Source organism: Epinephelus fuscoguttatus, linkage group LG17, assembly GCF_011397635.1.
Source record: "Epinephelus fuscoguttatus linkage group LG17, E.fuscoguttatus.final_Chr_v1".
In the NCBI taxonomy this organism is placed as follows: domain Eukaryota; kingdom Metazoa; phylum Chordata; class Actinopteri; order Perciformes; family Serranidae; genus Epinephelus; species Epinephelus fuscoguttatus.
In genome coordinates this window covers 20,133,189-20,146,371 of record NC_064768.1, presented here as the reverse complement: position 1 = coordinate 20,146,371, position 13,183 = coordinate 20,133,189, and the positions used below count along the sequence as shown (strand labels likewise).

The following is a 13,183-nucleotide window of genomic DNA, read 5'->3' as shown; positions in this document are numbered from 1 at the left end:
CACACACACACACACACACACACACGCACACAGAAAGTGTGTGAGAAAGACTGAGAGTGAGACGTAGAGAGAGAGGACAAAGAAGGCGCACACATACACAAGGAGGAGGACTACTGCAAACTTTGCAACATTGCTGCGTCAATGTCGACCTTGCAAATACATTATGCACTCTGTATTTTCTGAAACTTTAAAAGAAGAAGCCCTGCCTTGGATGCCTTGCCCTAGATTCTGACAGTCAAAAAATCTTTAGGAGAAGAGGCCCCTGCAAGTGCGCTCAGACATCGTCAAACAAAAAGACAATCCCCTCACATTAAGAACTCTTTCTGACAGGCTGCAAGGGAGCAGAGAAGAACGGCGTCGCCCACACCGCTCCGCCGTTCGTCAAGGCTCCAACTCGCTGAAAAGGAGGTTTAAGCGCAGCCTGGCCATGAAACCTCTCTTATCCTCCTACACACTCATTACAGGGACGCACACACAGAAGCAGACGAAGCGAGACAAAGCAAGGATCACGGACGGTTGTGCTCCTCCGGGAACCTCACATTCCTCACTTATCAGTGATGGATTATGAAGATGTATTTTGTACAGATCTGTTTCATTTTCCACTCGTTCCCTGCAGGACAGTTTGCAGATAATCCCGTTCTGGGACATTTCAGTTTCTCTCTGTCCTCACAAAGAGATAATTAACAGAAGATAACATAATTGAGAATATGTATAAGTTCTTTTGAGCGCTTTGAGTGGATTGCATCAGCTGTATTCTTATGTGTATTAATCCTCTACAATGAAAGAGACTTTCCTCTCCTGCCCTGCAGTCTTAGCAGAAATACTTGAAGACAATGTGGTTACATAATGAAGAGGAGATTCAATTACAGTCTGATCTAAAATTACTGATGATTCAGTCTTGATGGCCTCTGTAGTCCAGTGGTTCCCCACATGTGGGTTGGGACCCAACCAGGGACCCCTAGATAAATCTGAGGGCTCATGAGATGGTTAAAGTAAGCAAAATGTCACTGCTGATGGGCTGTCTATGCAGTAGAAAGATCAAACACTTTTAAAATTGGTGCAACATGACCAGAGAAAACACAAAAAAGGCCTGTGGCATTTGCTTTAGCTCAAGAGGTAGAAAACTTAGAACTACCAGAATGCACTGCACCGCACCGGAGCAATGGACCTTCTGGTGGGTGTTGTAATGTGAGCTTGTCCGATTTGACACAACAAACAATATGGCGGCCAGCTGGTAACAGCCAATCTTGTATTACAGTTAAACAGTGCACTAAAACATGTTTCTGAAGACATCTGAGGTGAGAAACAGGCAACACAATAACAGAATCTGGGTTTGTATTTGACTTGGTTTGAGTTTCTTCTTACTTTAGCTTTGTTTCTCATGAATTACTGTAATTTTATCACTTCAGCACCCTAACAGTCAGAGCTGTGGCAAATTCAAAACATTTCTTTGGTGAATTTCTGAACAAAGCACAGCTCCATATTTGCTGATTTACTCTCATATTGATCCAAAAGGGAACTGAAGCTGATTTAATAGAATTTTCTGACCCATTAGGTTCACTTTCAGGTTCACACTTGTATTGTGGGCTTCTACGAGAACATGTTTACATGCTTTAGTGTTCAAAAAACTCTGTGCTGGAACACCTGTATTCACCCTCTGTCTGTGACACTCCATTTTAGCGCCTGTCTCTTTAAGCCACCCTCTGTAAAAAGAAAACAAACAAACAAAAAACAGTCTGCTCTGTTTGGTCAGTGTTTCCAGGTCTTTCTTATATTGCTGTCTCAATTTTACATAGTGGCCAAACCACTGGATTACAACCTCAGGGTCCATCACATGATGCTGTGGGGCCCAAAAAGACTTTTTCCCATAGACCTACATTGTGAATGAGATGTCTATAAATCAGTGGAGAAATGTTTTTGAGTGTAACAACCCCCCGGAAATGACTTGTTTCACTATCGAGATTCAATCCATACAGTCAGGTAACATTTAAGTCTAGAAGACCTGCATGATTGAACAATTTCACCCATCCAAGTTAGCCGAGCACTAAACCTTAAGTTAGCTGCTTGGCCAGTGGGAGCCTGTAGTGCACCTGCTCTATGCGCCCAACGATTCGAACATCCGGGTAATTTTATACCAGGGAAGACAAAGGTTTTTGGCGTAATGCACCCATGAGGAACTTTCTTTCCAGTTCTCTTTATACATCCATGCTTCCAACACCATCGTTGGAGATGCGGGAATGACTGTAATGGAGTATTCCAGCAGGGAAGAAATTCACAACACCGTATGCATACACTTGCAGTAGCGTGCCTGGAGCAGATGACAATATAAACAGAGTTTCAGAATGATGAGGTTTTTTGCTGACGGATTACTTTTACACACATTCTTCTCATTAAATAAGACTTTGCCAGCATTTAACATTGACATCTGACATTGCAACATTAACGAAAGGGACTTTAACCTACTCAAAATAATCACTAATCACTTTTTGGTTGAAATGATCGCACCTTGTAAACATGTGCAGCCTACAGAGGGGTCACAAGAAGACATAGCTGTGTCTTTAAGGGATCACAGGTGAAAAAGGTTGTGAACCAGTACTCTAGTCCTTTGTAATTTTGTAACAACAACAGTGATCAGTGTTCCCTCTCTACACAAACATATATCACTCCCTCGGACTAAGGTAACCCAACACACCAGCATTTGATCCTCAATTACCCAGGGGAACAATCAGGGTGTCAATGCGTTAACTCCATCACTCACCCACTGACACACATTAACTGTCAACACTGCATTAGACCAGTCAAAACACACCACAGCACTTAGACAGAGCCACGCACATTAGCGGCGCAGGGGGAATGCGAACAGTGCTTTACATTACACCTCAAAATAAAGATAACTCCCTGAAATCATACATTTCAGAGAGTTATCTGCCTCTGGTTGTATCACAAATGCGCCAAAACTGTCTTTGGATGAGCCTTTTATAACACACACCCATCTGATCCTGCTCTGATATCGTGTTTTGGCTCTATACACACAAAAGCGATGTTTTGGTTTAGAGGCAGAGCTTGAGAAAAAATAGCCTCGGGCAAAAAAAAAAAACACAGTGTATGTAAACCTCTTCATCCTGCAGTTTGATGCAGGCTGAGGATGTTTCAGTAGCTGTTACTGCTTCTGAAGAGCCTGAGATGAGTGCTGGAAGAGAAATTGGCCACTAAAAATACTAAAGTGGACAGCATGGTTACAGCCACGAAAAACACAGAGGTTTTGTACAACAGGACCCCTCCGAGAAGGATCTGTCCCATCCGGCAAGCCAACCCCCAGCTGGTGCAGGGTTCCAGTCCAACTCAATTATTGATGGCTCTCAATGACTGTGCCCTCGACACACACTGAGCCCTCAACAGCTTTCCTCTGCAGGTGCATGGTTGCTAAGAGACAAGCCGGGCAAACAGTTTGCAAGCAGCCATGGTCACAATCACACTGAGAAGTACATAACAAGGGGTCATACATAATCAAGTGCATGTAATATAAGAAGCGAAGGACACAAAGGAATAACTTCTGTATGTAGATTTATGCAAAATGATGCAAATTTGAAGGAAGTAGTGCGCTCGCACTCATAAACATCATGGCACAATCTATTTTAATAAGGTGTCACAGGAGCACAAAGGAGCAAAGACGGCACCGAAATTGACAGAGGAATACTCAGCATGCTCCTTAATTTTCACATTTTTTTGGCCTGCCAAAAGTGAGTCCTTGGAGACAAAGTGAATGAAATAGAAACTTCATATCCTCAGAAAAGAGGACAGGCTGCCAACCATCTGTTAGCTTCATTACAAGAGCTGCTCTGTTGAGAAGACGACGCCCATCACAGACACCTCCACTTTTGTTTGACCAACAAGCTGAACTAACACACCATAAAGCTAATTAGATTATCTGCTATCATAAATATTTGCAATGTCTTTGTTATATGTATGTATAGCCTACACGTGTTTCGCCGAGTCAAGTGGGAAGCTTTTGGGTTAGACGTCTGCAAAACAAAAACAAATCAATTATGCTACCAGTACTTTTAAAGCAACTACTGGTACTAGTAGTTTAAGATCAACACCCCTCTCATATCTGCACAGTATACATCAAGCCAGTAGCCTGTTAGCTTAGCTTAGCTTAGCTTAACATAAAGATGGTTTAGAGATGCTGGTATGCAAATTTTTCCTATCTTTGGACCTTTGACTGTGTATAAAGATGGATAGCATGACAGCTTCCCAAAGACTGAAGCGTGATTGGGTTGAATGTGTGTATGGGTGGGAATTGATAATGCAGCTCAACTTCCTGATTGCTAAAGCGCAGACTCTGGCTCCAAATGACATCACCAGCAAACCGCTGTGGGAGGAAGCTTAGGCGCATTGTCCATCTAAACAGTCATTGCTTTGGACAGAGTCAGACTGGCTGTTTCCAGTCTTTACGCTAAGCTAAGCTAACAGGCTGCTGGTAATGGCTCAATGTTTGGCGTACCGACATGAGACAATCCTTTTTATCTAACTCTCACCAAGAAAGTGGAAATGCATGCTCCCAAAATGTTGAACTATTTCTTTAAAGGCACAATAAAGCAAACTAACAGCCAGTCCACACTAAAACAAGATTCTAAAAAGAACCATTTTTCATGTCCATCACTCCCATGTCTCATTGAACAGATAGGCTTTCATTTAATTTAACATATCAATTCACACTGACAAAAAAAAGCAAACACCTACATGCGTGTCCCCACATTTTTTTAACACTTCAGGTCTATTTTTGTCACTTTTAGTGAAGCATAATCTGCAAAGACAGCTGTTTAAATCACACAAACATTCCGCTGTATATGTGTTTTGAACTCATTAACCAAATCTACATTGACTGATCAGCTCCCAGTTTGTCCATGAGCTTGCCTTTTGCACTACAGGCAGATTTCCCAAACGTGCTATGGTGGGCGTGGAAATAAAATCAGTGAATCAATACATAAAAGCACATTTCTTCCCATGAAGCTGACGTGAAAACCATTGTGTCTGGGTAAATTTCTGCTGTCAGTCAGCCTCATGACGACAGGTTTAGCACTGTCAACTCAGCTCTCCAGGAGCTGCTGCTGACAGACGGCTGAGACTTACACAGAAGACAGAGTCAGAGTTAATTAGATGTATAAAGAGAACTGGATGCAGTGTTGGAGGCGGGGACCTCATTTATTCCTATGGAAGTTTCTTAGTGGCACATGAAGTCAAAAAAGTTCCTGGGTGTAATATTACCCAGATCTTCTGTATAACTGGGACCATAGAGCAGCACTACAGTTGTCGCTATAGACTTCTGCAAGCTGACTAACATCCAATTTAGCCCTCAGATAACTTGAATGGGGATCAAATGATTTAACTGTGAGGCTCTCCTATTGAAATGTTATCGAACTACATGGATCAAATCTTGACAGTGATTGGGATTGTGATTTGGTAGGGGTTGTGATGCTCAAAAAAAAAAAATTGTCTTCACCCCAATCTAAGTAAGTCTATAAGGAAAAAGTCTTTCTGGGCCCAATGGCATCATGTCCGGACCTGGGAGTTGTAATCCCACTATTGGACCACTACCAAAATTGGCCTCTAGACCGGGCACTTCCTGGGGGCCTGGACGAGAAGCTTAAGCACTACTCACGTCATGTCTGGCTTTCAGTGGGGATTCCCAGTAAATCTGAGTTATTAATATGTTAAAAAAAAAATAATCTCAATTCAATGGTCCACTTACAAATTTTGGTGCTTTTAACCACACCTCATGGTCTTCATCACTTAACTAGCTCAGGTTTAATCATGTGATTTAAGGAACACACACAGATATTGTTTGGCACTGAAAGAACGATGGTTAGTGGACCTTTTCTGTTCCCAGGGTTAAGAATGAACTGGTTTTTATCAGTAGCACACAAATACATTTTATTGCCAATGCTATATTTTCTAATTTAGTAAGTGTACATGCATGGAAAAATACCTCACATACACTGCATGCGGTAAAAAAAAAAAACCTGGACTTTAGTGTTTGTCGTACCTTACAACTGCTGGTTGTCTCGTAGACAAGGTTGACCTTCCTTTTAAGGGACCCCTCGCTTTCACTGGTGCTGATCAGGAAACAGTGGAGAGGGTTAGATTGTAAAAACAGAAATAATGACTCTTACCATTCAGTATATCATGCTTGTAGTTTATTTACCCATCTTTAAGGATGTTGAAAATAGTTTGCTTGACTTGAGCTTCCTCCCCATTGATGATGTCTTTGCTCAGGCTCAGGCTCCTCGGAGTTATCTCCTTCAAATGAAGAGTTCACAGAGTGAAAAAACAGACACAGAATGAAGAGTATTAACTATCTCACAGTCGCTGGTACTTACAGGCTTTTTTGCCACAGCTGGATGGGTGTCCGTGGCAACAAACTTCCCTGGTGATTTAAAGCTCTGCTTGGGGGCCTCGAGTGCCGTCACCTTGGAAACAGATGCAGGGCTGGTTCCCAGGCTGCCGCTCGCTGGGGCAGATGATGCAAACAAATACGAGGAGGTAGACAGAGGGACAGCGTAGGGATTCATGGTTGGAGAGCTGGAAGAGGGAAACTCGGGCTGGACATCCTTTCGAGCATCGAGACTTCTCGACCGCCTGCGCTCATCAAACCGGAGCCGCTGCCTCGCTCCAGAGCGGCCTCTCGTCTGCGGGGCGCTGCCTGGTGTCCCACTGTTGAACTTATTGATGAGCTTGTTGATGGGGGCCAGGGAGTTGGTGTCAATTGCTGGGATGGGCTCCTGGTTAGTTGATGCTGGAGGTTTTGGGAACGAATCTGAAGGAGAATCTGTGCTCTGTTTTTTCACACTGTATCTCCCCAAAGAGCCGGTGTAGCCAGAGCCAGTTTGCTTGACCCCTCTGGGTCCCACGCCATTTAATCTGACAGGTTTCAGCCCTGCTTCGTTGTACTCCTCATTACTAGTCCTGTCTCTGTTTTTCTCTGCTTGGCTGACTCTTGGGGGTACAGCTTTTGACCTCTCTCCCTGTCTGCCAGCCCCACCCTCCTCCTCCCCTTGTGTTCCTGCTTGACCGTCCCCGGGAGGTCTTTTATGAGGGCTCCCAAAAATCTCCCCAACCTCATCCTCTGTTGACGAAACAGGGGAGCGTGCTGTATTTACAGCAGGGCCATATGGGTTTGTTAATTCTGCTGGTTCTTCGTTCGTTTTGGGGAGGTTGTTGCAAGGTGAAGGTGGCCCCGAGCTGGGGGTAGGAGTGTTCAGCTGAACTCCATAAGAGTCACCTTTCTCACCATCTTTCAGGACCACATAAGGCTGTCCAGAGATTCCCTGAACATGCACAGCCACCCCATACTTACTGGAAGGAGGGGTTGCACTGGTGTTCCCTTTGGATTTATCTGGATAGCCTCCGCCTGTGTCATGGAGGTCCTTAATGAAGCGGATCTGAACACCGTAATCCACAAGAGGCTTCCTGTCAGTGGACAGAGTGGTCATGCTGACTTCCTGGATTCTGCGCAGACAGGGAAAAAAGAGAAAATGCAAATCAGGTGAATAAGTTATGAAAGAGAACACTGAAAATAAAAGTCCCCTTTTTCCCCACGATTCAGACCTGCAGATGATTACACTCTCTGACCCTTTGTTTCAGCTGTAAAGATGTGCATAAGCCTTTTTTGCTTTTGCTGTTTCCAGGCTGTATAATAAGTAAATGCTTCCTAACTCAGATTCCTCCTTTTAACCTGCATGTGTCACTCCTTCTGCCCAGGTGGAGTTACTCTGACTCGGCCAACATATCAGATTGCTGGTACACCTTGATAAAGCCGACACCTTGTCTCACTGCTCCACAGATTTAATTTCTTTTCAACCAGAATGAATTCTATTTATGTCGAGATAAACATGCCAATGGGGCAGTAAGAACCTCTTTGTACGGGTCGAAACTTCTTTTTCCAGAGGGTGTGCTCAGAGGGCATGGAAACAAAGAGTAGGAATGTAAGTGGGTGTGTGAGACACAAACACATGAGCTAATCAATATGTTGCCTCTAATTTACATAGGCATGCTGACTGTGTTGTTTTCATCCAATATTTATTCATGAAAGAGCTTTTGGTATTTTTAAGTATTCAGCTGGAAACCAGAGAGAAATCTAAATGTCTTTTGACTTTGATATTATGAAAACAGAGAAACGACTGGACCTTCTGTTCTGTGTAAGTGTGAGAGTGGGTGAATTGACATAAGGATATATTTGCACTACTGGTTGCCACACACACATTGTGCTGTGTTTTACTGACTTTAATATTGTGTTAAAGGGGCATTCCACTGATTTTATACACAAAGGTCAGTTTACTCATCATAACGTGTACTACTTGACCTATGATAAACGTTGTTAAATGTCATCGGTGTGTCTAGAGGAGATTTCTAAAGTCTGAGGAATTAACCCCAACAATGTCACCTGAGCAATCTCAATTTGGGCCTGATTTATGGTAGAGAGCTCAACACTTTTGATGAGTGTCGCTCGGGGGAAATTACATATTTTCGGCAGAACAATGTGTTGCTCAACACTTTCCTTTCATGTGTGCACCTGGAGAATTTACTTATGTAGACATTTTGTCGCGCAATGTGACTGAGTCGTCACCCTGAGTCATATACACCCTGTAGCTTCCTTGTTTAGTTCAACGGACACACTGACCTACTTTTCTTGTTTTTCTTTCTTGTTTAAATTCTCTTCCTCTTTAATTAACACTTTAATTTTATCAAGAAACTAAAATGCAAAATGATACAAACTAGCACAAATATAGATACAAAACAAACAACTGTCAGAAAGATACTGGTCAGAATGATTTAATGTATCAACCCAGCTGGAGAAAAGCATCTAGTTACCATGGAAACGAATGAAACCTTTGGTCAAAGCATAAATTGAGAATGTTGGGCAGCTTTTTAATTTCTCTCAAACGACACTCATCACAAGAGTTGAATGCCCTACCATGAATCAGAATTAAAGGTATACAATGCAGTACTGTCTGTAAGTATGCTCACCACATGCTACACTTTTTTGGTGTTTTGCCATGCAATATTTGCATTTTTTTCCAATGTTGTGTATTTTGGATGCCTGCTGCTAACGGTCTGGCGCCTGGTTGCTACCTTTTTATAAAGTCCCAACCTCACCTGAACGCGGTGGGGTTACACACCTATCAATGTCATGAACACAGAAATGAAGAAGAAAAAGAGAACATACAGACCGCCAAACATACATAGGCCTAATCCTGCACAGTGTATCTTCAAGAAAGTGTAGAAGAAAGTCTGCATTTGGGAGCATGGTGCTTGTTGTGTGACAAGACAAACTAAATGCTGCTATTTGTTACATGATGGGAAATGTAGGATCCAATGTTTCTGGAGCGTGATCCATACTGTTTTAAAAATCTGGACATTTTGAGGTCTACTGCTTCAGTTTTTAGCATTCTTTTGTCTGATGTGAGTTCTTCATCTATATAAATGCATCAACATCCAATCAAAATATGTAGTTATATTATACAGAAAACATCAAACCAGTATGTGTTTGGAATTTTTGCTTGAAATAAGACTAAGACAATTCATCAGAAATATTTGCTGATTAATTCTCAGTTCATGGGTTCAATATAAACAACTGAGTCAGCCAGAATGTTGGTAGTATAACCTAATCATGTCCACCTTTTGCTCTGAAAATGAGCTTGGTGATGAACACTATGAGAAGGTAATACTCCTCCCATTGTCCAGGCTCTGTGGAGCATTAAACACTGGGGGCTATGTCAGGAATGGGCCTCCCCTCTCTCTTTTCTCTGCCTTTGCCAGAGTCTCCACCAGACTTCAGAGTAGACCCACTCAGGCGTAGACTGTTTACTTTGAGCTGTGCAGGCACACACACCGGCTCAAGCGTATGCATATACACACATCTGAAATGGTGTGCGCAGACATGGGCACGAACCTGCTGTGCATATGGTAGCAGATAGTTGATCTAACAAGGGTCGCTGCTTTTCAGTGGCAAGAAAGTACTAAGTAACTTAAAACACTTCTGTCGTTGCTGCCACATGATCACATGAAAGTTGTTTCTCTAAAACTAAGTCATCTTTGTATTTAAGCACTGCTAAAGCTGATTTTGTTTTCACAGAGCTCACCATCGTCCTTCAACTCCAATCTGATGTGACTCTCTCTCACAGGAATTAAAATGTAACCGACCCTGCCTGACCGCTGGTTATAGTGTAACACAAAGCACCTCGACTGGCATTGAGGTTAGTTTGGTGAATCAAAGTCAGCCTTTGTCTTTCCCAAAAACATTCTTAGGATTCCAGACATTACACTCGGCATTGCGCGTGGTTTGCATTTGTATTAATAAGGACAGATTAAGAAGAAACTGAGAACTAGGGCAGCGCTAACTGTACAGCCTACACACACAGAAAACTGTCCACATAGGCAGTAAATAAGAGACTCATTAAAAGACGACAAACTGGGGACTAAAAATACAGCGCAAAACAAATTAATTCCCCCGATTTAACATAACAAACAGACCAGGTTGGTAGACCATGGTGTACTCCGGACATCAAAACAATCTGAGGGTTAGGAAAGGGGCAACTCCTCAGCTTTGTTTTGAAGTCTAAAAAAAAGGATTATATGATCATCTGTTGTCAGGGAGCTCAGCTCTCACAGCTACTGATATCTGGTCACACAGAAAGCTTCCAGGTGTAAATACGCTCCTTTGGTAAATACAGATTTCAAGGCTTAGCTGTTGTTCAGCAACCGGTAGCCGAGCACTGCTTGGTGACAACTGCTTCACCTTGTGCTCTTTCTTGTCACAAGGAATGGCTGTGTCAACAGAGACAGGAATGTCACCAAACGGGACGATCTGCCATCACTCTCCCCTTTCTCCTCACCCAGCTCATTTTCTCTCACCCTGTTCCTGCACCCTCCTTTACGTCCTGCCGTCTGATCTTCAACTTTCTCCCACAGTGTCTGTTGCCCTTGGGGATCTGAACAAGAAGAGCTACTTTGAAGCAAGGGCTGTGAGATTTGGTTAAAATCAGTGTCAGTAGGCTTTATACTAGATTAGTTGATTTATCAGTAAACAGAGAAGTAATTGGAAACAATCGTTTAAGACCTTTTCCAAGCAAAATCTCAAAACTTTCACTGGTTCAACCCCTGAAAAATGAAGATTTCCTGCTTTCCTCTGTTTTCAGATTCATGTAAATTGAATATCGTAACAAACAATTATGACACATCAACTTGGACTCTGACAGTCTTTCACTATTTCCAGATATTTTATAGCCTATTGATAAATTAATCTATAATTGAAATAATCATTAGTTTCAACCCTAATGAATATGTTCCTGAAATTGATTTGATTTGAGTCATAATATATGCACATAATATAAAATAATCTGATGTTCATTGTGATTACCTATGTTTGAGTATGATGCATTACATCAGATGTAAATCTTAACACATGCAAAACAAACCTGACTCAAGTAATGTTGTTAATTTTTTTTTAAAGGAGCTCTGTACGGTATTCAGAGAAAACTCTGATTTAGAGGTTGTCTGCACATGGCTCTCAACATGAAGGTTGCCATGCTGAGGCAGCAGCTCGCACCTAACAGTGCTAACAGCGTGAGCAGTGCCAGTGCTGCGTTCCGTTAACCTTGGAAGTTGGAGGTTGGAACTAGGAATGACGTCACATCTGAGTTGATCACGTGCCAGTACAAGTCGGATGCTGGTACCAGTTCAAGCGAGGTTAGCCACTGTTAGCAATACTAGTTGGCAGGAAAGCATAACGCTGTATTTTGCACATACAAACACCATAACAACATGTGCAGTTGGACAGGGCTGTGTATAAGACTCTTTTAATGAAACACTGATAAGACGGAAGTGCTAATAAACTGTATATTACTACAGATTTCACTACTGTTGATGCCTGGGACAGCCATATTGGATTCTGAGGTTAGGGTTGCTGAGGTTCCTCCAACCATCCCAGTCGGAAATCCAACTTCAGGGGACGTTCCAGTTGAAATTTGTGACTAGCGATGCAGAAATCCCAACCTCTCAGTGCAAATGGAATGCACCATAACAACCGCAACAGTGCTGACAGAGCTAACGGTGTTAACCTGGAGGGTGGAGGCTACGCTTCTGCAACGATGCCGTTCGTTATCAGCGGTAACTGCCATCAGAATCAGAAATACTTTATTGATCCCGAGGGGAAATTATTGAGTGCAATGCAGAGTGGTGGCAATAAGCTAGCCAGTGGGACACACACATGCACTAACATGCACGCACAATGAACAGAGCAGGGTTGCAACGGTATCAGATTTTAACGGTATGAGAACTGTCTCAGAAAATATTGTGGTTTCACGGCATTACAGAATTTATATTGTTATCAATCACAATGGCCCATTAAGGAATGAAAATGGAGGGGTCATTTACAGTTAAACAAACATTTTATTACTATAAGTTGACATTATGTTGTTAAGAGAAGTACTTAAAATAACTAAAATCAAAGGGAGATTCTCCATCCAATTGCATTTTTTTTTCAATATCATAGATGAGCAAATGAACACGGTATGTTAACCGTCAACTTTTATATCATGGTATACCTTGAAACCGGTATATTGCGGCAACCCTAGAACAGAGAAACTACGATTACAACACAGCAGTAGCATGACTTCATTCTCTGCCCAGAACTCCATTACTCAGCTAGATCTTTACAGAGCAAGTAGCTGTTTGCTGCTATATCAATGCTCTGAATGTCATATAGAGCTCCTTTAAGTATATTATCCTTGGAATAAATAATTCAGATAGCAGAATTTTGAAACAATCACGCTATGAACACATCACCATTCAATTCCAGTCAAAATCAGTGCATACTAAACTACCACCCAGCATTATTTGATATCTAAAACATATATTTTAAATACATAACATTTGCTCCTGGGTGAGTACAGTAAAAACAGAAAAGCCAAACTACATACACTATAGTGACCTGCACTGAGGGCTGTGTTGGAGAGGCAGATGCAGTTTCTCTTGTGTACAGTATCAACAACATGCAAACACTTGTCCCACATTGAAGGCACGTGTTTACCTAAACATCTCCAAGTGAGCTTGAAGCGTGCCCCCGAGCACAAAGTTTATGTAATGATTATTTCTGGAGCAACTTATGTTAAATGTAAGGCAA

The 13,183-nt window shown here is 42.2% G+C and overlaps 1 protein-coding gene across 6 annotated transcripts in view; it reads right to left on the bottom strand.

The window, feature by feature from the left end:
- cgnb (cingulin b) overlaps window positions 1–13,183 on the bottom strand; it is a 36,242-nt gene that overhangs the window by 18,585 nt on the left and 4,474 nt on the right. For 4 of the 6 annotated variants that reach the window (XM_049601500.1, XM_049601499.1, XM_049601502.1 and 1 more), the window contains 4 exons: window positions 10,915–10,991; window positions 6,381–7,509; window positions 6,206–6,300; window positions 6,047–6,116 (listed from right to left, as the gene is read on the bottom strand). In XM_049601500.1, the coding sequence (XP_049457457.1) occupies window positions 6,047–6,116; window positions 6,206–6,300; window positions 6,381–7,509; window positions 10,915–10,991 (1,371 nt within the window). The remainder of the gene's footprint in view (window positions 1–6,046; window positions 6,117–6,205; window positions 6,301–6,380; window positions 7,510–10,914; window positions 10,992–13,183) is intronic. The other 2 variants (XM_049601503.1, XM_049601504.1) reach the window with 1 other exon arrangement.